The sequence below is a fragment of the Nesoenas mayeri genome (assembly GCF_963082525.1).
Source record: "Nesoenas mayeri genome assembly, chromosome: 11".
In the NCBI taxonomy this organism is placed as follows: Eukaryota; Metazoa; Chordata; class Aves; order Columbiformes; family Columbidae; genus Nesoenas; species Nesoenas mayeri.
In genome coordinates this window covers 13,278,704-13,302,732 of record NC_137563.1, presented here as the reverse complement: position 1 = coordinate 13,302,732, position 24,029 = coordinate 13,278,704, and the positions used below count along the sequence as shown (strand labels likewise).

Here is a 24,029-nt window from a genome sequence, read left to right as displayed (position 1 = left end):
GAGCCCGGCGCAGGGCCCGGCACGACCCGGCTCCGCCCGCTCCCGCCCCTGCGGCCCCAGCAGCTCCCGGACCCGGCGGCGAGGGAGCGAGAGGCGGGGCCGCCGCAGCCGGGCCCGCCCACCCCTGCCGGCAGCCTATTGGTCGGGGCTGGCGTGACGCGCGACACGACGCCCAACGGAGAGCTGCCACACGGCAGATCCGGCTGGGGAGGTGGGACTTCCGGCCTGCGGTCCCCGGTGCTTGTTCTCAGCCGCCGCCGCCGAGAGGAGCGCCGCGCCGCCATGTCCGCGCCCCGGGCCCGGCCGGCCGCGCTGCTGCTGCCGCTGCTCGCCCTCGCCGCACGCGCCTCCGACGTGGTGGAGCTCAGCGATGCCGACTTCGAGAGCGGCCTGGCCGAGCGCCCGGGGCTGGTGCTCGTGGAGTTTTTCGCGCCCTGGTGAGGGGCCGCCGGGGCGGGGGGCGGCGGGGCGGGCGGGGGCTCCCGGCCGGACTAACCCCTCTCCTCCCAGGTGCGGGCACTGCAAGCGGCTGGCGCCGGAGTACGAGTCGGCGGCGACCAGGCTGAAGGGGATCGTGCCGCTGGTGAAGGTGAGGGGCGGCCTCGGGGCCTCGGCTGCTGCAGGGGGTGGCAGGGCCCGCCGGGAACCTCGGTCTTCCCGGGCTCCTCAGAGCTGCGGGGGCTTCGCTGCCGGCGTTGAGGCTCCAGCGAACAGTCTGGAGGCCGAACTGTGCCGGGGCAGCTGCCACTCGCTGAGCACGGGCGTGTCCCGGTGAGCGCGGGTGTGTACGCGTGGATGGGCTTGCCCGCACCGGGAGGAAGAAGCCGCCTTTGAGCTGTATGACCCGCTCTGAGAACCAGCATAGTACCGTGCTTCACATGTTGTCCCTTGACTCATAAGCAAAGGATTGGTGTCCACGAGCTTTCTTTCCTGCCAGAAAACTTGTGTAGTTGTCTCAAATCAGAGCCGTCTTGTCCCTCTGCAGAAGTGGTGTGGAATTTCGACACCACGGACTCCCTGTCAGCCGAGGGCAGCCAGTTTCCTTTAGGTGCTGTAGGAGCTTCAGGATTGTTGTGATGCTGAGAACACATTACTCCTGTTAAGTCTTGTCATTGATTATGAGAATTTGCCCTTTCTAGTATTTTTTGTGCGTAGTTTGGCCAAACTCACAACTTCTTAGTCTTCCCAGTATTTCTTCAAATATTTTTCCGGGCCTGTCATCACACCCATGCTACTTCCTTCCCCAGCGTAGATGCTCTGTGGATCCTCACACTTGATGTGATAGGAATCCAGCCAGGGTTAAAGACATGAGAGCTTTCAGACCCTTAGACTTTACGTTTATATGTGACAATGTGGGCAGTGGCAAAGCTGCTGTGTTTGGTGCATACGAGCAGCGAGCTCACAGAGCAGTGATGTTTCTCTAGGTTGACTGCACGGCAAACTCAAACACCTGCAACAAGTATGGAGTCAGTGGATATCCCACCTTAAAGATTTTTCGTGATGGAGAAGAGGCGGGAACCTACGATGGGCCCAGGACAGCAGGTGAGGGCTCATCTGGCTTGCCCAGCAGTGCTGGAAGGCAGGTCCACGGTAACAGGTTGTGTCAGGGTTCCATGTGGTGAGGGGTACAAAGAAGGTTCCCACCTACGCACGCCCCGGCCTTGCCCTTTCCAGATCTCCTTGTGCTGGCAGAACCCTGGATGTTTAGTGTCCCCTAAAGCTCTTTTTTAAAGGTGAAGGTTTCCACATAATCTTTAACTCCTGGTGCCCTTGATGGACAGTGTCTGGAAAATGCTAGAAAGTTCCTTTGTAAGTTGGTGATAACTCTCCTTCAATTCGTGTCATATTTATTGTATGGGAGAGATGCAGAGGTTCTGTAGACACAAGTTTTGCTTTGAGGAGCTTGAACAATGCCTCGTAAAACTTCCTGTGTGATTCCTTTAATCATTTAACTTCTCTTTTAAGACGGGATTGTCAGTCATCTCAAGAAACAGGCGGGACCTGCTTCAGTGGCTCTCAATTCTGTGGCTGATTTTGAGAAATTCATCAGTGATAAAGATGCTTCTGTAGTGGGTGAGTAGATGCGGTGCAGCACTGAAATGAGCAGACACTCAGCTCTGGGAGATCTCTTGGGTAACGTCCTCTGAAAGGATAAGGTGCAGTGTCACAAGCTGTAGTAAGAGAAATCCCAGCTGGATCTGAGCAAAAGAGTTTTTCACCGTGAGAATGATAAAGCACCAGAACATGTGCCCAGAGGGGTTTTGAAAAGGTTTCAAAACTCAGACAAAGCTTTGAGCAACCTGATCTGACTTTGGGGCCGGTCCCACTTGGAGCTGGAGGTTGGATTGGGTCACCTCTTGGGGTGCCTTCCAGCTTTTTTTCTCTTCTTTTTTTTCCCTGTGATTCTTTGTCTGTCAGACCTCCTGGCACCATAGTGTATTTTTTTTAAAGCTCGTTCTTTTGGCTAGCTGACGACAGGTAACTTTGGGTTGCTGAAGTTGGGTACTGTCTTGTGACACTGATAGGCTGTCAGCATTGTATCATCTTTGATCATCATGGTTGACAAGTGGCAACAGCAGCTTTGCTTTGTGTATGTCAGGTGCTACCTTGCGAGTGTCACTGGATGAGCATTGACCAGCATTCCCAAACTTATTTAAGTACCCCTGGCAGTTGTTACCATGAGTAGTGTCACGTGGTTACAAAGAGACATCTCAGTGCTCAGAGGACAACTGTCCTTTGGCTGAGTGATGGGGCTGTGTAGACTCTGGAATCACTGTCTGCTGGTGGGAGGGAGTATAGAAAGGTTCCGATAAAAATGGGAGAGAAGCTGTCAGATGAAGGCCTGAACATGTATTGGAGGATTTAATTCAGAAGAGACCTCCCAGTGCACTGTAGAGATGAGTGGCAAGGGCTGCACAGCGGCTGCTCTGACGTGGTTCAGGGTCACCGTCTGCCTTTCTGCTGCAGGCTTCTTTGGAGATGCATCTGGTGATGCCTACTCAGAATTCATGAAAGCTGCCAACAACCTGAGAGACAACTACCGCTTTGCACACACCAGTGAGGAGCAGTTGGTGCAGAAGTATGAGGAAGATGGAGAGTAAGTTGTTTAATGCAAGGATTTCTTGTTATTGAGACAATGGGAAGAAATTAATGGATTCCAGTTGTTAGCTGGGTTCACTTTCTGAACACAGCTTAGGGTCATGTTCCTTCCCCAGCTGGTGGTGGCATCTTTTTCTTTGTCTCTTGCATTGAGATGGGAAGGTACGGATGGCTGCGGGCTCAGGGGTTAGTGTCTGCATCTGGGTGGGACGTGTCTCGACAGGGCTGTTTTGCTTCCCCGTGGCTTGTCATGGTGGTTTTTTTTGTTTCTCATGGGGGCCTGTCTGAGTAGTGGAGAAGAGTCTGACAGGTAGATCTAGTGCTGTAGTGCTGCCCAGAAACTCGACAGTGTTGTTGGCATTCTGAACAGTGACAGGACAGCCCCTGCCGACGGGGTCTGGACCTTGTCTGGCTGCCGTCATTGGGAACACAGAGTACTTCACACTGATTCATGATACCTGCTTCCTCTCAGGGGTGTAGTCCTATTCCGTCCTCCACGCCTGACAAACAAGTTTGAGGAGAGCTCCATCAAGTACACAGAAGACAAAATCACCAGTGGAAAGATAAAAAAATTTATCCAGGAGAACATGTGAGTTCCTTGGGTTTTACTGATTCCTGGCATTTAACACTCTTGGGTGGGAAACCAGAACATGATGGGTTCTGGGCAGCGACTCTGAAGCTACTGACATCTGTCTCTTTGGCAGCTTTGGCATCTGTCCACACATGACCGAGGACAACAAAGACCTGATCCAGGGGAAGGACTTGCTGGTGGCTTACTATGATGTGGACTACGAGAAGAACGCAAAGGGCTCTAACTATTGGCGCAACAGGTACAGAGCAGTGGGGGCAAATCTGCTGCTCTCGCTTGTCGCTGCCATTCCATTGCTCAGTTTACAAAGCTGCTCCCATTGTTCTTGTGAATTCTTCCCTCCCAGAAAGCTTCCAGCTGTGTTTCTGATGGGAGCTGTTGGGGCAGCTGCTGCCTGCAGAGCCAAAATCATGCAGTATCTGTATCCTGTGAAACCCCCCCTTGCTTTCACATCCCTTAAACACAAACTTCCTGACTGGGGTCGTGTGGGATTCTGTGTTTCCCAGTGCCTGAGACCTGGTGCTAGCGCTGATGGGCAGAGGCTGAAAGCGCACGTCGTGTGCGTGGACTTCAGTCAAAACAGACAGAAACAAGCCCACTCTGCTGCTCAGCACCAGTTCTGCAGGACCTGCCTGTGCAGAGCTCATCTCACTGAATTCCTTGTTCCATGTGCACCTCAACTGGAAGGGTGTTGTCATGTGGAAAGTGATGTTCCAAGGGATCATGCTTTGCATTTTGTGGTTTGTTTTGTTTTTTTTCCCCTCAGAGTTATGATGGTTGCAAAGAAGTTCTTGGATGCTGGCCACAAACTTTCTTTTGCTGTTGCAAGTCGGAAAACCTTTGGCCATGAGCTCTCAGAGTTTGGTCTAGACAACAGCGTGGGTGAGGCTCCGGTTGTTGCCATCAGAACTGCTAAAGGAGATAAATACGTCATGCAGGAAGAATTCTCGTAAGTTTTTGAACTTAGCACTGTTGCCTTTCGCTTGATGGACCTGGGCCTGGTGGTCTGTGACCAGATCGTATTTCTTTAGCTTGGGGGAAGCAGGAAAGCTGGATGTTCCAAGTGGAAGAAATGATTTCTGAGTGAAAATGGCTCCTGCTTGTGTATTTTCCTGCCCTCTAGAGAGCTTGCAGCCCCTCCTGTTACATAATAGTAGAGATATTTTAAGTGTCTGGTTAGGAACTAAGATGCATTAAAGGGCAGAGGAAATAGTTATACCTAAATTCTTGAGAAAAGAAAGTTAAGGGTGTTGGAAGGCCTAAATCAGAATGGGGTGTGCATCTTGTCAAAGCTCTTTGGACTTGTTCTGGGGTCTTCTGAGCCATCCCCAGACTGGTGCCCCTGGAGATGCAGGTGGCATCTGTTCTGTGGGTGGCAGGAGCTTAAATCAGCCTTGAAAGCTTTTCTCTCATCCTGCGTGTGTGATGGTGGCTGTAACACGTCACTTCACTTTCAGCCGTGATGGAAAGGCTCTGGAGAGATTCCTGCAAGATTACTTCGATGGAAACTTGAAAAAGTATCTGAAGTCGGAGCCTGTCCCTGAAAGCAATGATGGCCCTGTGAAGGTGAGTGCTGTGTCCAGGATGGCAGCGGCTCCAAGCCGTGCTGTGAGCACTGCTGGGTGGCATCTCAAGAAGCCTCTGCTGTGCTGCATGGAAGGGGAATTCCCTCCCTTGTATTGCAGTTGTCTGAGCCAAGGGAGAAATACAGCTTACGGGTTTGATTCCATTTTGTTCTCTCAGTGCAGTAACTGCTGCTCGAGCCCACTGGTGATGCACAGATCGTTAGGTGTACAGCTGTGCAGAGCCCTGCTGCTGTCTCAGGTTTCAGTCAGTCCTGACTGCTGCTGAGGAGTTACGTGTTCATCTCCTCTCTGGGGATGGTGTAACTCCCACCTCTCGTTCGTCCCAGGAAATTCTGCCTGTAATGAAAGCACTCCATGGCCTGGCTTCATGTCGGGGACCTTGTAAAGGAGTGGAAGTCGCTGCTTGTTTCTGTGTGGGTGGGTTCAGCCTCAGCCTTGCTGAACTGATTCCTCAGCCTGGAACTTGCTGAGATTAAAAGCTAATTATTTTGTCCTCCTGTGAGGATACCAGATGCACAACTCACTTGAAGGTAGTGCTGGTGCTTATGGCACGTTTTTACCTGCAAGCTGGAGGTGTTGTAGCTTGGTGAAGAGTTGTGTGTTTGGTTGTTTGCTGCTCGCTGTGCAGGTGACTCTGTCAGGAGGGCTGAGCGTTGTCAGTGTGTGTGGGGCACGACTGAGAAACAACTAATTTGTCCAATCAAACATTATCAGGTGGTGGTTGCTGAGAACTTTGATGAAATTGTTAATGCAGAAGACAAAGATGTCCTGATAGAGTTTTATGCACCCTGGTGTGGCCATTGCAAGAATCTGGAGCCCAAATACAAAGAACTGGGGGAGAAGGTAGGTATGGGACTCTTGCAAACTGCAATTCTGCAGCACTAAACAATCCTGCAGGTTCTGTCTATCCAGCCTTACTGATTAACAGGGCATAACTGTGCCTTCCTGAGAACGATGAGTTTCGGCCTCCCCTGTGAGTGCAGAAGCAGGATCTGCAGCATGGCAGCAACCACACTGGTGGTTTAGGCTGCTCCCTTTGCTGTGGCACAGAAATATACCCCGAGTTCACAGTATCACAGTATGTTTGGGATTGGAAGGGACCTCAAAAGATCATCTAGTCCAATCCCCCTGCTGGAGCAGGAACACCTAGGTTAGTGCTGGCAAAGTTCCCCTTTGGGTCTTGTCCCTCTACATGATTCCAGCCTCCCATCTGGTGGAGGATAACACTGCCCTGCATGCTTCCACAAGTGGAGTAAATAAATCTGTTCCGCAGATCTGGGCAGCATGTGCTCTCTGGTGCCAGGCACTCCTCCTGCAGCACTGCGTGTCCCCGCTGTCCCCTCCTGGGCAGAGGGGAGCAGATGCTCAGGGCAGCATTCTCCAGGGGTTGTACCAGAGCAGTCTGGGTGCCGCTGAGACTCATGTGCTGTGTACAGCCCACTGAGGGGCTGTTCCCTGGGTCCCTGCTGGGGCAGAACAAAACTGCTCAGAAGGAATTGGTTCACCTTTTAGCTTAGTGTGTGCGCTGTCCTCTGACTCACTCTTGTAGGTGCTGTTGATCAGAGGGTTCCTGGTGTTCTCTGCTACAGGGGGTGGTTACTAATAAGCTCTTTCTACCAACAGCTCAGTAAAGACCCCAATATCGTCATTGCCAAAATGGATGCTACTGCCAACGATGTGCCTTCTCCATATGAAGTCCGAGGGTAGGTCTGGCTGTTGTTAAACTTCTGTGTCAGCAGATGAGTTCAGGCTTCTGTCTCTGACAGCAACCACAACAGAGGAGCTGAAGGACTTTCCTGGGGAGGATGGGTGGGCGTGGTCAGCATGGGATTGCTGGGCGTTTGCTAAGGGTGTAGAAATTCAGAGTGAAAACGTTAATCTCCCTTGCTTCTCTGGGGTTCTGGTGTCCTGGCTGTGCCTGGAGCCCATCTTGCTGCTTTTGAATCCACTGTGATTCTGGTTTTGGCGGTGGAGAAACAATGCTGGGCTTGCTCTTGTGAACACAGCTCAACAAGGAGGCTTGGATATAGTTGAGCTTGGCCAGCTCTGGACAAGCCAGGTGTCTAGAGGCCACACTGCTGGCGTGGGAGCTGCTAGAGCTGTGAGGGTGTTAACCAGGGGAGCGTGGGTCCCAGTGGTGGGGGCTCGCCTGCTGCTCCGAGAAAACCGAGCGCTTCAGGAGCTCAGATGTCTCGTCTCTTCCCCAGCTTCCCCACCATCTACTTTGCTCCAGCTGGCAAGAAGCAGAGTCCAAAGAAATATGAGGTGAGTCCTTTGCTGCTTGTGCTGCTTTGTGAAGTGAAGTAGCGTCCAGGCATGGGAGCAGTGCTGAGTTTTCTGGAGTGGCAGGTGACCCTCGGTCTCTGGTACCTGCTGGGAGTGTTGTGCTGCTGACCCACACCCAGAGCTCTGCTCGTAGGCATTTGGGCTCCTGCCTGAGCCCTCTGGTGAGGGGCAGCGCAGGGGGTACCAGCGCAGCTTGATGGTCTTGTGCTCTCTGCAGGGTGGCAGGGAAGTCAGTGACTTCATCAGCTACTTGAAGCGGGAGGCGACCAACACCCCTGTGCTGCAGGAGGAAGATAAAACCAAGAAGTCCAAGAAGAAGGTGAAGGAGGATTTGTAAAGCACCCACTTGCCATCATGTCAGGATGAGCTCTGTGTGAATGGGGGAAGCACTGGGCAGACTGGGGCCAGTTTGGGTTGTGCCAGTGACCATGTGGGCTGAGGGGACCCAGCTGCTGTATCTAGTTCTGTTTAATTTCCTGCCGTCTCTTAGCTGCACTGTTGTGGGGCTCCCCAGACTGGTTTGTTTTGTGGTTTGGGAGGGGGTGGGGGGTAGGGTTATTTTCTAATTTTTTTTGTACATTTGGAGAGGTGAAACAATAAAATTTACCCCCTTAAAACCAAGTGTCCCTTTCTGGTGTAGACTGTCAAACCTAGTGCCAGGATCCTGCTCTTTGTAGGTGGCAACTTCCAACTATGAGTCGAGTTTCCTTCAGCAAGCTTTAAAGTCTGTTCTAGATTTTAAGCTCAGCCTTTAGCCTATTCTTCATCCTCAACTAATGAGAGTCCTTCCATAGTAGCAGCAACTCTCCCAATGTGCAGTGCTTCAGGTACTACATTTATGCAGATGTGGCTCTTGATGCTGTTGTGAATGTTTTTGCAGTGTGGGTGCTGCTTCAATGAGTTTAGAGGTTTTTAGTACTTAATGTGACTGATCTAGACCAGTGCAGGTGTACAGAGCAGTCTCATGTTGGACTGGCTCAGCACCATACCAGTAGCAGCAATAAATTAAGATTTTAAGCTGGTGCAAAAGTAGTCATGTGTCAGGGAGGAGCTCTGTGAACTGCACCCTCCACCCCAGCACAGGCAGGAGTTTCTCACAGCCAGCGGGGCTGGTCTGTGGCTGGTTGTGGTTGGGACAGTAAAGAGCGGTTACTTGCAAGGTAATTACGTAGTAGAAAGCAGATTGGTAGCTGTGGCTTTTGCTTCAGGAGGGAGAGAAATAGGATCCTGTGCTGCAGGTGAAGGTACAGACTGTGACTGGCTCTCAGGTCTTCCTGCATCTGCTGATGGGGAAGGGCAGGAGCAAGATGGTCCTGGGGCTGGGCCTGCAGCCCTTCTGCTGCTGTAGGGGGTGAGGCAGGCGGCTCATCTCAGCCCAGCTGATGCTGTGAGGCTGCGACAAATTGCACTAAGCAGCAGGGAGCCCATGACAGTGAGTTCCAGCTCTGTCACCACAAGTAATCTGGGATGTCTGCGAAGAAGCAGCTGGGACCTGGCTTCTGGCAAGGAGAAAATCATGAGGGTGAAAGCTCTTTGCACCTCTCCTCCCACTTGGCCAAGACCTGTCTTGCCCCTGGGCTTGCTGGAAGGGCCCTTCCCCAAAGTCAGACTGATGGGCACAGAACCCCTGAACCCCCGGGGTGATCCCAGGGCCTCTACCTGCGGCGTGACCAGCCCAGCCTTACATTCTCAAAGCTGCCCTGCAGCTTGTCCCGGTGCAGCAGGAGTGGGAGATTGGTGAAGAGCTGTAGGGGTGTCCTGAGGCCTCCTGACACCTCCAGGCACTGTTGGCTGGATGGGCCATCGGGGCCACAGCCTCCCCGAGCCTCTTTGGGCAGATCCACCCGCGACACTGCCTGCAGGGGCCTGGCCCTTCCCTCCCATCTTCCCCAGTCCCCAGATCTGCTCACGCCCGGCCCTACCCTCCAGTCTCCCCCACTGTGGCGGCCTTGGTTCCCCTTGTCCCCACCGCTCCCCCCCACTCATCCCTTGGAAGGTGATCAGGGGCACCGATGAGTCCCGCCGGCGCCCGGTTCCCCCGCCCAGCCCACCTGCTGCCGAGAGCCGGACGTGCGGGACGCTGAGCCGGGTCCCGGCCTGTAGCCCCGGTACCGCAGCCTCCCGCGCAGCTCCGCCCGTGGCAGGGTCCGGAGTGCGGGACCGTGGAGGGCGGGGGTGGACAGTGCCGGTCCGGTCCCGGGGACAACGATGGGGCGGGGCGGCGGGAGCTCGGCGGCGGGGCTCGGGCTGAGCCGGCTATTTTTGCCACGGGCCTGGGCTAATCCCCTGAGCCGCTTCCCGGCGTTAAGTAACGGCGCGGCGGGATGCGCTCGCCGGCGGCCCCGGCTTGTCGCGGTGCGGCGGGGCCGGCGGCGACGCGCCCGGTGAGGGCTGGGGGCCGCGGGTACCCGCCGCCGATCCCCCAGGGGACCCGGACTCAGGCCGGCTGGTAGTGGCGGGCGGCGAGGCCGGTCGGGGGCGACCATGCCGGGAACTTCGCCCGGCGGGTCCCCGGAGAGGGAGGCGGGGACCGGAGGGCGGCCGCAGGGGCCCGGCCGGGGCAGGCGGGTACGGTTCCTCCTGCCCCACACCGCCATCGCGCTGCCGTCGGTGCGCGAGGAGGAGCAGCTCTTCTACCAGCGGCTGGAGGCGCTGGCGGCCCCGGGACCCGGCGGTTTCGCGCCGCTCTTCGCGGCCGACGGCTGGAGCGACCTGACGGGTGAGCGCTCGCAGGCGGCCCCGGGGAGAGCCGCGCCGGGGGCCCGGGCCCCGCGGGTCCCGGGGCGGCTCTCAGGGCCGCCGCCGCCCGCAGAGGACCGGCTGCTGCGGAAGCGCGTGGTGCGGGATGGGCAGGACGGACCGCGGCCGCGGCCGGGCCAGGAGGTGTCGGTGAAGGTGCTGGGAGTCCTGGAGGACGGCGGGCTGGTGGAGCGGGACCCGCGGCTCACCTTTGTGCCAGGCCACGGCGACGTCGTGCAGGTCAGCGCCGGCCAGGGCGCGGTGCGGGCCGAGCGCCGGCCGGTTGTGCGCCCGGCCAGCCCCGCCGTGCCCGTGTCCACAGGCGCTGGAGCTGGGTGTGCCCACCATGCAGCCCGGGGAGGTCGCCTTCTTCCTCGCTGCCTTTCCCTACGGCTACGGCCACCCGGGCAGGTAGGGCAGGCGGGCAGGGGCCGGAGCAGGCAGGGGCAGGGGCCGGGGCAGGCGGGCAGGGGCAGCCGGCGCTGTGCCCGCAGGGAGCCAGACGTGCCGCCCGAGGCGCCGCTGCTGTTCGAGGTGACGCTGCTGGAGGTGCGGGACGACCCCGACCCGCATCAGCTGCCGCCCGCCGCCCGCCTGCGCCTGGGCGCGCAGCGGAGGGAACGGGGAAACTTTCACTTCGCGCGGGGAGACTTCGCGGCGGCGCTGCGCTCCTACCGTCTGGCCCTGCGCGCCCTCGACGGCCCCGTCGCCGGTGAGAACGGGCAGAGAGGAGGGAGGAGCTGCGGGTCGCCGGGCCGGGGCGCTGAGGCAGCGTTCGTCCCGCAGCCCCGCCCGGGCCGCAGGAGGAAGAGGAGCTGCAGGAGCAGCGTGTCAAGTGCCTCAACAACTGCGCGGCCGCCGAGCTGAAGCTGCAGCGGGCGGACGAGGCGCTGGCGGCCTGCGAGGCGGCGCTGCGCATCTGCCCGGACAACGGCCGAGCGCTGCTCCGGCGGGGGCAGGTGGGTTCCGCACCGCCATGCGCCGCCCCCGGCCCGGCCGCCCGCTACCGTGCGCTCCTCTTCCCGCAGCTGCTGGCACAGCAGGGCCGGGACGCGGAGGCCGCGCTGGACCTGAGGAGAGCCCTGGAGCTGGACCCGGCCAGCAAGGTCCGGCTCGCGGGGGCGCGGGAGCGGGCGGGAACCCCGCAGGAGCCCCGCTCGGGAGGCAGCGGGACCGTCGGGGGTCCCGCCGCAGCCGCCTCGCCCCCCGCAGGTGATCCACGCCGAGCTCTCGCGGCTGGTGAAGCGCCGGAGCCCCTCGTCCAGCGCCAGCCCCCAGGAGCCCCGCCACGGCCCGATGCCGCCGCCGAGCCCCGGGTGCGTAGGCGCGGGGGCGGACGGGACCACCGGGGACGAGCCGGCGGGAGAAGGTGCCCGGCCCGGGGGCGCCACCCTTGGCACGGGTGGTGCTCACGGCGGCCCCGCACCGCAGAGCCCCGGCGCCGCCCGCAACGGAAGGAACGGCCTGAGCAGCCTTGGAACCCCCGATGGAGCTGCCGCGCTGGGGACAGAGCAGAGACTGCGGGGCCGCCGGTGGCCCGGTCCGAGGACTGCAGCAGCCCCAGCCGTCGGACCGAGGGGACGGGCAGGCGCCCGCGCTGCCCCCGCCTGTCCTGTGCGGCTCCGCGGCCACGCCCCTCGGCGCGGCATGAAGGGGCGTGGCTCCACATTGCAACGCCCCCGTGTGGGCGTGGCTCCGCAGCTCTGGCGCCTGCGCTGCAGCTTCCGGTTTTTTCGCCCCCGCCGGCAGAATGGCAGCAGTAGCCCGCGGCCAATCAGGCGGGGTCTCGCAGGGGCGACCAGCCAATAGGGGGGCGGCAGAGGCGGGCTCGATGCAGCGATTGGCCGTGCAGTGCCCTTAAAGCCTGTAGCGGGGCGGGGCCTGCGGGGGGGCAGTGCGGGACGTGGCGGCGGAGCGGAGGGCGGGAGGGAGCGGCGCCATGACCCGTGAGTGCGGGCCGGGCCGGGGCAGAGGCGCCGCGACCCTCCCTGCGGGGGGAGAGGGGCTGGCCTGGGGTGCGGGGGGGGGGGGGGCGCGGCGCGACTCGTGAGCGCGGGGCCGGGGTGCGGGATGGGCCTCGGGCTAGGCCCCCGGGCCGGGCCCTTCTGAGGCGGCCGCGCTGTCGCAGGCGGGAACCAGCGCGAACTGGCTCGGCAGAAGAACCTGAAGAAGCAGAGCGACTCGGGCAAGGGCAAGCGGCGGGACGATGGGCTCTCGGCCGCCGCCCGCAAGCAGAGGTGAGCGCCGGGCCGACCCTGCCGCCCCGATCCCCGGCCTGGTGGCGGTGCCGATGCCGGTGCCGGTACCGCTGCCAGCCCGGACGCGCTCTCCCGCAGGGACTCGGAGATCATGCAGCAGAAGCAGAAGAAGGCTAATGAGAAGAAGGAGGGCGCCAAGTAGCCCGCGGCTGGGCCGCCGCCGCCCCGAGACCGGGCCGCCCGCCGGCAGGATGCCCAGCGCAGCCCCGGGGCCGGACCGCCCCGCCGGGGACCCGGCAGCGCCCTGCGCCGGCCTCGGGTCCGTCTCTTATTAAAGTAGCTTGTGGTGCGCTGCAGGCCCGGTCTCCTCCCTCCGTGCGCCGGGCGGGGGGGCCGGGGATGCCAGGAAGTGGGGGGCAACACCGGCACCGTGTCCCTGCCTGGGAGGGAGTGAGCGTGGCCGGTGAGGAGGAGGGATGGAGCAAGCTCGGTGTTTGAGGTGTGGAGCAGCCGCATCTTCACGGTGAGGAACAAAGGTGGGGCCTGGCCTGTGAGGTCTCCGTGAGCATCACCCGAGGCCAGGGCAGCCAGTGGGAGCCTTGCAAGGGTGGGGGGCTGGGATGGCTAGGAGCACAGGGTGATGGCACCAGGGGAGGGCTGTGCTGAGAAGGAAGGGCTGCAGTGGGGGGAGGAACACGGGTCTGGGGATGGGGAGGTGGCGGCTGGGCCTGCTGAGGGGTGAGCTTCCCGCTGCACAGCTGCTCTGCGGGCACAGCGGAGCGGTGTCTGTCCGTGAGGAGCGGGTGCACTAGGCCCAGCAGCACTGCGGAGCTGGCCGCGCGGGGATGCTGAGGTCCAGTCCTGCGCCAAGGCCTCTGCTCTGGCCCACCGTCCTCTTCACTTCCCTGCAGACCGAGAGCAGCGGTGTCATCAGTTCTGCCACTGCCGGCACTGCGCAGCCCGGAGCTGGCACGGTGGGTGGCAGGGCTCCTCACCGTGCCAGGTGCAGCACGGCCTCCACCACGTTGGTGCCGTCCTTGGCGCTGGTCTCACAGAACAGGGAGTTGTGGACCTAGGGGAGCAGCGGATGTCAGGGGTCCCTGCCACCCCGGGAGGCCCTGTCCCAACCCGCTCACCATGGCCAGATGCTGCCCTTGGGCTGCGCACACCCTTGCGGCTTCCGGCAGCCCGGCCTGCAGGTCCAGCTTGTTCCCCACCAGCATGAGCGGCAGTGTCTGCTCCATGGCCTGCGGGAGGGAGGGAAGGGCGGCTCCAGGCTGCATGGGGCTGGCAGCTTCCAGGGCAGCTGCTGCTGTCGTCTCTGGGAGATGCAGACTCTGCCACATGCACTGGTTGCCTCCTGTCCCGCCTGTGCCATGCTCGGGGACAGAGTGTGGCTCCAGACCCAACACAATCACCAGCAAAAGGGAAAAGGCTGGGGGAGCAATCCCACTGGCCCCGGGGCTGGCCTGCACCTTGCTTAGCAAGCAGCCCCACTCGCTCCTCTCTCACCTGCCTGGGGCACAGCCTGCCCTCCCTGAGGGACCCCTGAGACTCCCACTCGTCTCCCTGGGTCTGTCAGCCCCTTCCCTACCTTGATGTCCTCAATCCACTGGCGGGCGCTGAGGAAGCTACTGGGGGAGCTGATGTCGTACAGGAGCAGCACGCCCTGGGCCTTACGGAAGTAGGACTGGGCGATGCTGCGGTACCTGGGGCCGCATGTCACTGCAGTGTGGTGACAGCCAGCCCGTGTGCCTGGTGGGGCAGCAGGAGCCCCATCCGCTGCACTCACCGCTCCTGTCCGGCTGTGTCCCAGATCTGCAGCGTGGTTTGCTCCCCGTCCACCAGCAGCTGCTTTATCTGGAAGTCAACCCCTGCCAGGAGGGACAGTCAGGGGCTGCTCCTGTGCCTCCAGCCCGGGTACCGGGGGTGCTGGGGGGTACCGAGGGTGCTGGAGATGTCTCCTCTGAACTCATTGGTGCAGAGGCGCAGCAGGAAGCTTGACTTGCCCGTGCCCCTGTCCCTCACCAGCACCAGCTGGTACAAGGGGCAGGGGGATGCAAGTTCCTCTCTCTGGCAGCCCTGGTGACACAAGGAGGGTGGCAGGGGTGTGGGTGTGTCCCAGCTCCCCTAGCTTGGCCCCATCCCCGGATGGGGAGTTGCCAGTTACCTCCGGTGCAAAGGCAGAAAGCTTCCTCTTGCTGCAGTGCAGCCCCTTGCCTGCTGTGGGGCTGGGGTCCTGCAAGGTGACAGATGCCACAGTGAGGGGCCAAGCAGACCTGTGTCCCCCTCACCACCTGGGGCACCAGACCAAGGGCAGATCCCTTACCCTGGGTCTTGAAGGGGGGCTGGGGGAATGCCCGTCCTTGGAGCTGCAGCTGCCTACGTTGTTGAGCAAGGAGGCCGTGTCCGTGCTGGAGACTGAGCTCTGCCGCTGCCTGGGGCTGCTGGGTGCCAGGGCTGTGTCTGCCCAGGAGGCTGCAGCGGGAGTAGGCACTGTGTGGAGCTGTTTCCCGGCTATGTGCTCAAGGAGCGGGTTTTGCAGCCAGCACTTCCCCTACTCCCCATCACTCACCTGCTGTGGGTGCCCTGTGAGCAGCAAGGGGGCTGTGCGACCAGGCGGGGGGCAATGGCTGCAGGGGATAAGGTGTTTAGCACCCTAGGGGGTGGGGAGTACCCAAGGGGGTGTCTGAAGCCCCAGTTTCAGTGGCTCATGTGGGTCCCAGGGTGCTGGCAGGGTGAGGGCTGGGCCAGGTGCCCTGTGCCCCGTGGGGATGGGCAGCACCCAGCACCCTGTGCTCCCCGCTGCTGGCCCAGTGCCAGCCCCACGGTGCTGCGGCTGCAGGGCTCACCGCGCGTGGGGCCGCATGTGAGCTGAGCAGCAGGGCTGAGCGCAGGCTGCTGTTGCTCTTGCAGAGTCTCCTGTTCACTGTCCTGGTGGGAGGGAGTAGCCTGAGGGGGACAGCAGGGGTGACCCCAGAGGAGCTGTGCATGCAGCAGTGGCACCCCCAAGCAGGAGCACGTCCCCAGCTGCCCCCACGGCTGTTCCCCGCTGCTGCCCAGCCAGGTTCGGACGTACTGCAGCATCCTGATGTAGCTTGTAAATGCCAGGTTCTCCTCCACCATTTCCCACAGGGCCAGCTGCTCCCTGAGGGAGCACGGCACCTCACAGCAGCGCCCCGCCGCACCTGCCCTGCTGGCAAAGGGGCTGCACAGGGCCCCCCAGCCCCAACCCACCGGCACCCACGCCTAGGGAGGCAGAGGCGACTGTGGAGGAGCTGGGACAGCTGGCGAGCTCCAAGGACACCCACCGTCACAGCGTTTGCCAACAACAAGCATGGAGGGACATGCCAGCAGCTCTGGGCAGCTCCCCAGCTGCCTGTGCTCATGGCTGGGCTGAGCAGGGCAGCCTTTCCCTGATGGCACCCGGCTGTCCCGCGGCTCAGGGCAAGCAGGAGCGCGTGGGCCCAGCATAGCCCGCACCTGGCACAGCCCCCAGCACAGCCCCTGCCCACAGCTCGCTGGGCACCCCGGCAGCGCTGCCCGCTTAGCTGCCAGAGCCGCACATGCAGCTGGCGCTGGGCCGTGTGCGAGCAGGGTGTCCTGCAGAGCTGGGGACAGCCCCGCCGCCCTCTCCCCCAAAATGCCGCCACCTGTGTTGCTGGGCCCGCTCAGAGAAGTCCCCCCGCAGCCACTGCACCTCCACCTGCAGCCGAGAGACACCGTGCTCGACCTGGCACAGGGTGTGACGCAGCTGATTGTTGTCCTGGGCAGGGTGGATGGGGCCCTGCTGCGACACTGCCCGGGGCACTGGAACCCTCGGGTGCCCGGGGCTGCAGGGACCACCCCCCAGCCCCTCTCGGCCCTACCTGGGCAATGTCCCCAAGCTGGCGCTGCAGCTGCCCCACGTCTGTCCCCAAGCCCTGCGTGGATCCCTCCATCTCCTGGGAAGAGAGTCGGCAGGGGCAGCCCCACACTAGGCACTGGGCAGGCTGGTGGGCACTGGTCCTGGCCGCGGGGGCCGATCCCGGCCACAGGGGTCAGTCCTGTCCGGCACCAGCTGCCGCTGCTGCTGTGTGGGGCCTGTGAGGCGCAACCAGTGCCGCAGCCCCGTGCTGCCGGCCCCATTGTGTTTGCTCTGCGGGTGGGGCGGGGGCCAGGCTGGCACACGGTCCCATGGCCACCAGTACCACACCCTCCTGGGCAGCCAGGCTGGGCCCCTGGTACCCAGCTCAGCCCAGTACCACACCAGCTCCCTGGCTCCCAGCTCCCCCCACCTCCCCTCCGGCTAAGCCCACCGAGGCACTGGGTGCTGTCAGGTGCTCAGGGCTCTGCACATCTGTCCACCTGTCTGTCCATCCTCCTTGGGGCTTTTCTCAGCAGCAGAGGGTGGAGGGAGGAACAGGCATGCTGTGACCATGGTCTCCAGGGAGAAGGGCACCTACTGTGTTGGGACACGATGGGACAGGAGCAGCTGGAGCCAGGGCTGGCATGGTGCCACAGGACCCCGCAGCCTGATGTAGTCCCCAGTGTCCTGGGGCAGATCCCCTGATGGCTCATGGGCACCTTTTGGGCCAGTACACCCAGCACCATGTTGTGCTGGAGGCCCATGTCCTGGAGGCGCTGGCTGCCCCGGGCCGCAGCTGGGAGTGTGCTGGGTACACCAGCCACAGGCCGAACCCCTCCTGCAGCCCCAGACCCACATTCCCTGCTCTGCCGCCCCCCTGTTCGCCCCCCCTCTCCAGCAGAGCTGCCCCGAAGGCACCTCCAGCCCCATGGTTTCTGGCTGCGTGGGGGCAGATAGCACAGGCTCAGTCAGAGTTTTATGTAAAAATGTATTCAAGGAGCTATTTACAAGGAGCCCACTGCTGACGGGTGAGCTGGGACACGGGCAGCCAGGGCCCGTCACCGGGGCTGGCAGCTGGTGCCTGGCCAGAGCCAGGGGGATGCGGCAGCAGCCGGGGCTGAGCACCTGCCACCTGCGCTCACTCTGGCCAGGCCTTTGGTGGCCATGGCTCAGCGCAAGACTCGCCTCCCCGGTCCCCCTCAGGCTCTCAGATGCTGCCATCTCCCAGGACAGGGGGCACAGGAGCCCAGTGGGGCACAGCGGGGCCGGGCACAGAGCACAGCAGGGACCAGCCCTGGCTGCTGCCCCGTGTGGGGCCAGGAAGAGTCCATCCTGCAGGCACTACATGCAGGCACTGACGCGCTGCGGGATGCGCCGCCGCCGCAGGACGCGCAGGGCCGGGCCGCTGCGCCGGGGCTGGGGGGAGCCACGCACGCAGAACGGGCTCAGCAGCAGCCACAGGTAGAGCAGGACGCAGGCCCAGCACGAGGACACCTTTACCCAGAAGGTCGACCAGCTGCCATGTGTGAAGGTGGTCTCCAGCACCACGTTCTCGTAGCTGGCAGGAGAGGGCAGGCGTCGGGCACCGAAGGGACGCTGGCACGGGGTGTCCCAGTGCCAGCTGGAGCCACTAGGTCATCCCGTGTCCCAGCAGCCACATGTCCCTGAGCACATCCCACCAGCCAGGGAGCCCCCTGGCCCTGCAGACCCCAGACTGCACCGCATGACTGCTGCTGTGGGGGCCGTGGTGGCCACCACGCGGGTTTGCGGGTGCAGAGCCGGGTGTGTCCCCAGCAGACACCAGCTCAGTGACGCCAGCATGGCCCAGAGCAGGGCTCGGTGAGGAGCGCAATGCTGCAGCCCGAGCCCACGTGGGGAGCAAGCGGAGCTGGTGGGGTGATGAAGCTGGGGCAGGGGCGATGGCACTGGGCGGTGACAACAAGTCTCAGCCAGGCAGCTGCACGAGCAGGAGAAAGGGGAGCCAGAGTGCAGAGGGCAGCGGTGCAGGGTCCCACCTGAACCAGTTGGTGAGGGTCATCATGACGTAGAGCGAGGCAAGAAAGAAGACGAAGTGGAAGGCTGAGTAGCTGTAGACCACGCGGTCTCGCTCGTCCTGGACGAGGCACTGTCCCTCTGGGGTATCATCCACTGGCTCACACGTCTGCTCGGTGCCTGCGAGAGCACAGGGCATGGCCGCTCCTGCACATCACTTGCCAGCACCCCCGGGCTGGAACTCGGGCACCCGAGGGTGCATGTCCCTGCACCCACCTCTCAGCTCCTCCTCCATCTTGTCAGGGCAGCAGAAGCAGCAGGAGGGTTCCTGCTGGGAGAAGCGATGGCTGGGGCAGGGAACCCAGCCCCACAACAGCGCTGCAGGGCTCACCCTGCCAGCCTGCCCGGCATGGGCGGATGTGCCTAGGGAAGCCCCCCTGCCTGGCTGGACAATCCTGCCCTTGCCCAGGGCTGGGACAAGGCTCAGGAGGGCTCAAGGTTGTGGGCCTGGGGTGCCTGTGGCAGGAGAACATGGGGCACAGCTCGGGGAGGGGACAGCAGCTGAACTCACTCACTTTAAACTCAAAGCTGTAGACTTTGACCATCCAGAGGGGCCCAAAAACCTCGGCGAGGTAGGAGGCTTCATTGCTGCACCCAGGAGAGAGGCAGAAAGTGTCACCCAGGCACCCCCAGCCCCATGCCAGGCCCCTGATCCCCATGGACCCAACACAGCTGCAGAGACCTGCCATGCCGGGCGTCACTGTGCTGCCCTGCGTGTCCACAGCTGCCCAGACTGCGCTGGCCCTGCCACCCTTCGGGACATCCCTGGCACCGCTTGCCGTGCCACAGGCTGGGGACAGGGACCCCCCCAACAGGACAGTGCTGCGGGTGCCCTGCCCACCCCGTGGCACACGCACCATGCGAAGAGCACGCAGGCATACATGATGGTGGCCCCCAGGACGGCAACGGTAGTGTCCTCTGTCTGCATCTCGTCCTGCCGCACGCCAGGGAAGCAGACGGTGAGGTTCTGCCCCTTGTAGAGCACTGCAGGAAGGTGGAGGTGAGACGGGTGCATGCCTCGTCTGGGGTCTGCCAGCAGCAGGAGAGCACCCACCTCTCTCCGGGGGACGGCTGGACAGTGCAGAAAAGGTGAGGTACATCACGTAGCAGCTGATGATTGAGGACTGCAGCAGTCCCGACCGGGGCTGCCCTGCAAGCATGGGGTCAAAGGCATCACCAGACCCCCGGGAGCACCACGAGCGGCCCCAGGCAGCCCCCTCCCACCGCACCCTGGCCCAGCGCCCTGTGCTGGGGCACAGCAGGGACCTGTGGGAGCCCTGGGGGCCCAGGTCCTTCCTGGGGGCCCAAGTGCTGCCCTGAGCAGGGAGCCTGCAGCTGCCACTCACAGCCACAGTGCCCAGCTGGCCCAAAGTGGCAGCCCGTGCCGTGCGGTACTCACTGAGCCGCACACAGGGCGTGATGGAGATGAAGGACATGATGCCGCAGAGGCTGCCGTGGAGGGTGAGCAGCACCTTGTTGAGGTGGCAGGCAGCCGGGTGGGTGTAGAACTTGTAGAGGAAGGTGAAGGCAGCGGAGGCAAGGGCGTAGAAGGCGGCGGTGGCCAGCAGCACCGCCACGTACCAGCGCTTGTCCCGCGCAGCACCCGTCAGCCTGCGGGAGCGCGGGTGAGAGGCGGCAGCACCAGGCGCCCGCCCAGTACCCCGGCACTCACCAGTTCTTGTTCCAAGTGTGCGCAAAGGCCGTGATCAGCACCAGCTGGATGAGGATGAAGGCAAAGCCCCCACAGATGCCCGTGTAGTGCCAGGCTGGGGGAAGAGGGTGGTGTGGGGCTGGTTCAGGGGCACGTGGGGGCCGTGAGCCGGCTCTGGGGAGGCCCACTCGGGCGGGAGGGGGGACGCACCTTGGATGAAGCCATCCTCGGGGATGAAGAAGCTTGCGGCACAGAGCCCCACCAGCACCAGCAGCTTCAGGAGCCAGAACCTGTGGGGCAGCGAGCGCTTGGGCAACAGTGGCCCTGGCAGCCCCCCGCCCCCCGGCAGCCCCCAGCCCTGCCTCAGCCCGTACCCGTTGTGCAGCTGTGCGCGGCAGTCAGTGCTGGAGCGCACGTTGAGCAGCAGGGCAGCCTGTGCCAGGTGGAAGCAGGCAGTGGCGAAGCAGACGCGGTACACAGCCGAAGAGCCCACCAGCCGCTCGCAGTCTGTGCCCCCGGGCAGGTGTTCGCACAGCACCGCCGAGAAGGGCACCTGCAGGCACAGTGAGCACCAGGATGGGGCTGATGGTGTGCCCAGAACCCCTCAGCACTCACAGCATCCGTCACCCTGGCCTCCCGACACCCCTGGCATCCCAAATACTTTCTCCATCCCCAGCACCCCTGGGACCTCCAGCACACTGGGCAAGTCTGCAGCTTCATTTCCTCTGGCACCCCTTTCCTCTTGGCACCTTCAGCACCCTTGGCACTTCTAGCAGGCCTGTTACGCCCCGTATCCCCAGAATCCCAGGACTCCTGACTCCTCTGGCAACCCCAGCACCCCCAGTGCTCCTGGAACCCCTAATTGCCCCTGGGATTCCTGGCACCCCGGCATCCCCCAGCACTCCCAGTGCCCCTGACACCCCAGCACTCCCAGAACCCGGGCTGTCCCAGCTCCCACCATCACCTTCTCCCTGATGACCTGGGCCACGGTGCGGGACAGCATGAGGCAGCACACGGCAGAAGCCAGGACGTGCAGGAGCGTGTAGAGGATCCGAGTGCCCGTGGACACGCGGAGCCCATGGCACGAGCTGCAGCCACAACCGCAGCACAGCTGGGGGAGCATGGTCAGCAGGGACCCCCGGGCCAGAGCTGCCCCCAACCTGGCCTGTTACCCCAGCCCAGCCCCACCAGGTCCCTTAGTCCCACCTGGCAGAGCAGCGAGTGCAGGAGGCGGCCGTGCGCCCGTGTGCCCGCCATGGCCCGGCTCAGCTCGGCCCCTGCTGCCCTGATGGGATTAGGGGATTGTCGGCTTGGCCCGCCCCACCATCTGCTCGCCACCACTGCCTGGCAGCCACCATGGGGTGTGCCAGGTCCACCGGTGACCCCTGGCCATGGGGAACCCTAAATGGACCACTGGTCCAGGATGAGGCCATGGCAGCTGCTTGGGCATGGGCTGCACTGGGGGACACGTGGGGTCCGTGGATGTCACCACCTGCCTGGTGGTGGCTGGTCCCAGAGCCGTGCCATGGTGCTGTGTGGTGGCTGGGGGGACGTGGGAGTCCCAAAGGTATGTGGGGATGTAAAGGCACCCATGGGCACAGAGACACCCACAGGTGGCCCTGGAGTCAGGGACTGTGCAGGCAGGATGGACTGAGGCACATCCATCAGGGCAGCGGGACGTCCCCAGAGCAGTCGGGAGCTGGGGACAAGCCAGAGGGGTGTGGGGGTCTCTGCTGCCCATGCACCTGGGTCTGGTTGGGCTGGCATCACGCTGCTACAGCACAGCTGCTGCGGGTCTGCCACTGGAACAGCCGTGATGAGGTGCTGGGGTTGGGGCTGTGGCTGCACAGAGCTCCCCTGCACTCCCCTCCTTCCCAACGCCCCAGCGAGGAAGCCGGGCTGGGCAGCGGCTTGGAGCCAGCACAGCGTGTCCTCGGCAGTGACCAGAGACAGAGGAAGGGTTTGGCTCCCAGCTGGCTGTTGCGCGGAGCCTGGTGGGGCCTCGGCTGCTGGGGGAGGTGATGAGTGGCACTGGGGTTTGGTTTATTTTTGCTCTTTCCTTCACAGGTTAAAGTGTCTTTATTTCAATTCGCAAGGTTTTTTTGCTATTGCTATTCTCTCCCCACTCTGCCACGGGGGGAGCGAGTGGCTGCGTGGGTGCTGGGCTGGTGTTTGGGGTGAGCCTAGCGCAGCCCCCGGGGGGGCCTCTGCGGGACATCTCAGGCTGGCTTGTCCCACGCACGTCCCAGCATGAGGCCAGGGGCAAAGGGCCCTGGAGGGTGTCACAAAGGTGGGCGCAGCACGCGGGCACAGGACATGCAGAAGCTGGCACAGGACCCACAGACATGGGTCCAAGTCCAGACAGGAGCCGCTCTCGGGCGGTTTTGTTTGAGTCCCTGGCAGGGTCCCCAGGCCGGACACAGCCCCAGCGCACCAAGGGGCCGGCGGGGGCCCCGGGGCCAACCCGGAGAGCTGGAACTGGCACCGGCCGCCGGCAGCGTGTGCCCGCGGTCCCGTTGGATGCTCCGCGGGTCAGGCCGGGCCGGAGCGCGGCCCCGCGGCACCTCCCCCGGGTCCGCAGCGTCCGGGACAACGATTCGGCCGCCGCTGGTCCCGTCCCGGCCTTGTACGGTGTGACTGTGGCGGAGCCAAATCAGGCTCCATAACCCTCTCACCGGGCTCAGCGCCCGCTCGGCCGCCGGGAGCGCCGCGTCCCCCTCCTCGGCAGCGCCCGAGAGCCGCTGGTACCGAGAATCCCCCGAGCCCACGGAGCCGGGGCCTGAGCCCGCGGGAGACCCACGGGAACCGCTCGGCCTGACGGGCTCCGCAGCGCCCGCCGGCGGCGGGACCGGGCCGGTGCGGGGACAGCGGCGGCGCGCTGGAGGGAAGCGGGACCGCGACCCGGGGCTGGGGGGGCGGGGCCGGAGCGAGGGGCGGGGCGGGGCGACGGGGGCGGGGCCGGAGCGAGGGGCGGGGCCGGAGCGAGGGGCGGGGCCGGAGCGAGGGGCGGGGCCGGGCCCGGCTTCTTCCTCGTCGGCGCGGCCCGTTGCAGGTTCCGGCGGCAGCACGTGACCGGAAGCGGGGCCGGACGGCGGGATGGCGGCGGAGGGCGACGTGGAGCTAGAGCTGGAGACGGAGCCCAACGGCTCCGGCGGCGGCAGCGATGGGGCGGGCGGACGCGCGGCCGAGAAGCCGCGGAAGCACGACAGCGGCGCGGCGGACCTGGAGCGCGTCACCGACTACGCGGAGGAGAAGGAGATCCAGAGCTCCAACCTGGAGACGGTGCGGGGGCGGCGGCGGCCGGGGCGGGGGGACCGCGCCGGGCCCCGAGCACCGCGGTGATCGTGCCCGTCCCGCAGGCCATGTCGGTGATCGGAGACCGGAGGTCCCGGGAGCAGAAGGCGAAGCAGGAGAGGTAACCACACCGGGCACCGGCCCCGACATCCCGGCCCTTCCCTGGGAGCCGGGACGGACGCTCGGCCTCTTCCCAGCGGAGGCCGCTCCCACCGCAACGTGCGGCGGGGCGGCCCTGTCGGTCACCGGCGCTTTGTCTGTTTCTGCAGGGAGAAGGAATTGGCCAAAGTGACGATCAAGAAGGAGGACCTGGAGCTGATCGTGAGTGGGGGGACGGTGGGTGCAGCCGGGCCGGTGGCTGAGCTGTGCCCGGGGGGGCCGGTGCCTGCCCAGGGCTGGGGGTGCACAGCGGGGTGGCCACGCTGTCCCCCCCACGCTTCTCTGGCACTCCCCACAGATGACGGAGATGGAGATCTCGCGGGCGGCCGCTGAGCGCAGCCTGCGCGAGCACATGGGCAATGTAGTGGAGGCGCTGATCACCCTCACCAACTGAGGAGCACCGGGACCAGCCCCTCGCCAGGTGTGGGGGCAGCTGCAGGGGCACCAATAAAGGCACTGGTGGAGTGGCCGTCAGCCTGGTCTGTGCGGTGCTGGGGGTCCTGCCGGGTGCCGCAGCTCCTGTCACTGC

At 63.1% G+C, this 24,029-nt stretch overlaps 3 protein-coding genes across 3 annotated transcripts; all 3 read left to right on the top strand.

Annotated features, from left to right (window-relative positions):
- Positions 1-198: 198 nt before the first annotated feature.
- Positions 199-8,075, top strand: PDIA3 (protein disulfide isomerase family A member 3). Its single transcript, XM_080351419.1, has 13 exons — positions 199-437; positions 511-589; positions 1,425-1,542; positions 1,966-2,073; positions 2,968-3,097; positions 3,572-3,688; positions 3,804-3,929; positions 4,455-4,637; positions 5,146-5,254; positions 5,989-6,117; positions 6,898-6,977; positions 7,482-7,539; positions 7,778-8,075. The coding sequence occupies exons 1-13, from the start codon at positions 283-285 to the stop codon at positions 7,895-7,897; spliced, it is 1,512 nt and encodes a 503-aa protein (XP_080207545.1). The 5' UTR covers positions 199-282; the 3' UTR covers positions 7,898-8,075.
- A 4,047-nt stretch (positions 8,076-12,122) lies between these two features.
- SERF2 (small EDRK-rich factor 2) lies at positions 12,123-12,853 on the top strand. The gene is made up of 3 exons (XM_080351181.1): positions 12,123-12,245; positions 12,428-12,536; positions 12,636-12,853. The coding sequence occupies exons 1-3, from the start codon at positions 12,239-12,241 to the stop codon at positions 12,697-12,699; spliced, it is 180 nt and encodes a 59-aa protein (XP_080207307.1). The 5' UTR covers positions 12,123-12,238; the 3' UTR covers positions 12,700-12,853.
- A 10,232-nt stretch (positions 12,854-23,085) lies between these two features.
- On the top strand, positions 23,086-23,965 carry HYPK (huntingtin interacting protein K). Its single transcript, XM_080351126.1, has 4 exons — positions 23,086-23,329; positions 23,407-23,462; positions 23,611-23,662; positions 23,799-23,965. Exons 1-4 carry the CDS (start codon positions 23,144-23,146, stop codon positions 23,892-23,894), a joined length of 390 nt encoding a protein of 129 aa, XP_080207252.1. The 5' UTR covers positions 23,086-23,143; the 3' UTR covers positions 23,895-23,965.
- The last annotated feature ends 64 nt before the right edge of the window (positions 23,966-24,029 follow it).

What these genes read in the sequence shown, in the direction of transcription:
- SERF2 (XM_080351181.1), top strand. An exon ending in GCCGCCGCCCGCAAGCAGAG is followed by an intron (nt 12,537 to 12,635) that starts GTGAGCGCCGGG and finishes GCTCTCCCGCAG; the next exon opens with GGACTCGGAGATCATGCAGC.
- HYPK (XM_080351126.1), top strand. Translation starts at nt 23,144, where the DNA reads ATGGCGGCGGAGGGCGACGTGGAGCTAGAGCTGGAGACGGAGCCCAAC. An exon ending in CAGAAGGCGAAGCAGGAGAG is followed by an intron (nt 23,463 to 23,610) that starts GTAACCACACCG and finishes CTGTTTCTGCAG; the next exon opens with GGAGAAGGAATTGGCCAAAG. An exon ending in AGGAGGACCTGGAGCTGATC is followed by an intron (nt 23,663 to 23,798) that starts GTGAGTGGGGGG and finishes CACTCCCCACAG; the next exon opens with ATGACGGAGATGGAGATCTC.
- PDIA3 (XM_080351419.1), top strand. Translation starts at nt 283, where the DNA reads ATGTCCGCGCCCCGGGCCCGGCCGGCCGCGCTGCTGCTGCCGCTGCTC. An exon ending in GGATCGTGCCGCTGGTGAAG is followed by an intron (nt 590 to 1,424) that starts GTGAGGGGCGGC and finishes ATGTTTCTCTAG; the next exon opens with GTTGACTGCACGGCAAACTC. An exon ending in ACAAAGAACTGGGGGAGAAG is followed by an intron (nt 6,118 to 6,897) that starts GTAGGTATGGGA and finishes TTCTACCAACAG; the next exon opens with CTCAGTAAAGACCCCAATAT.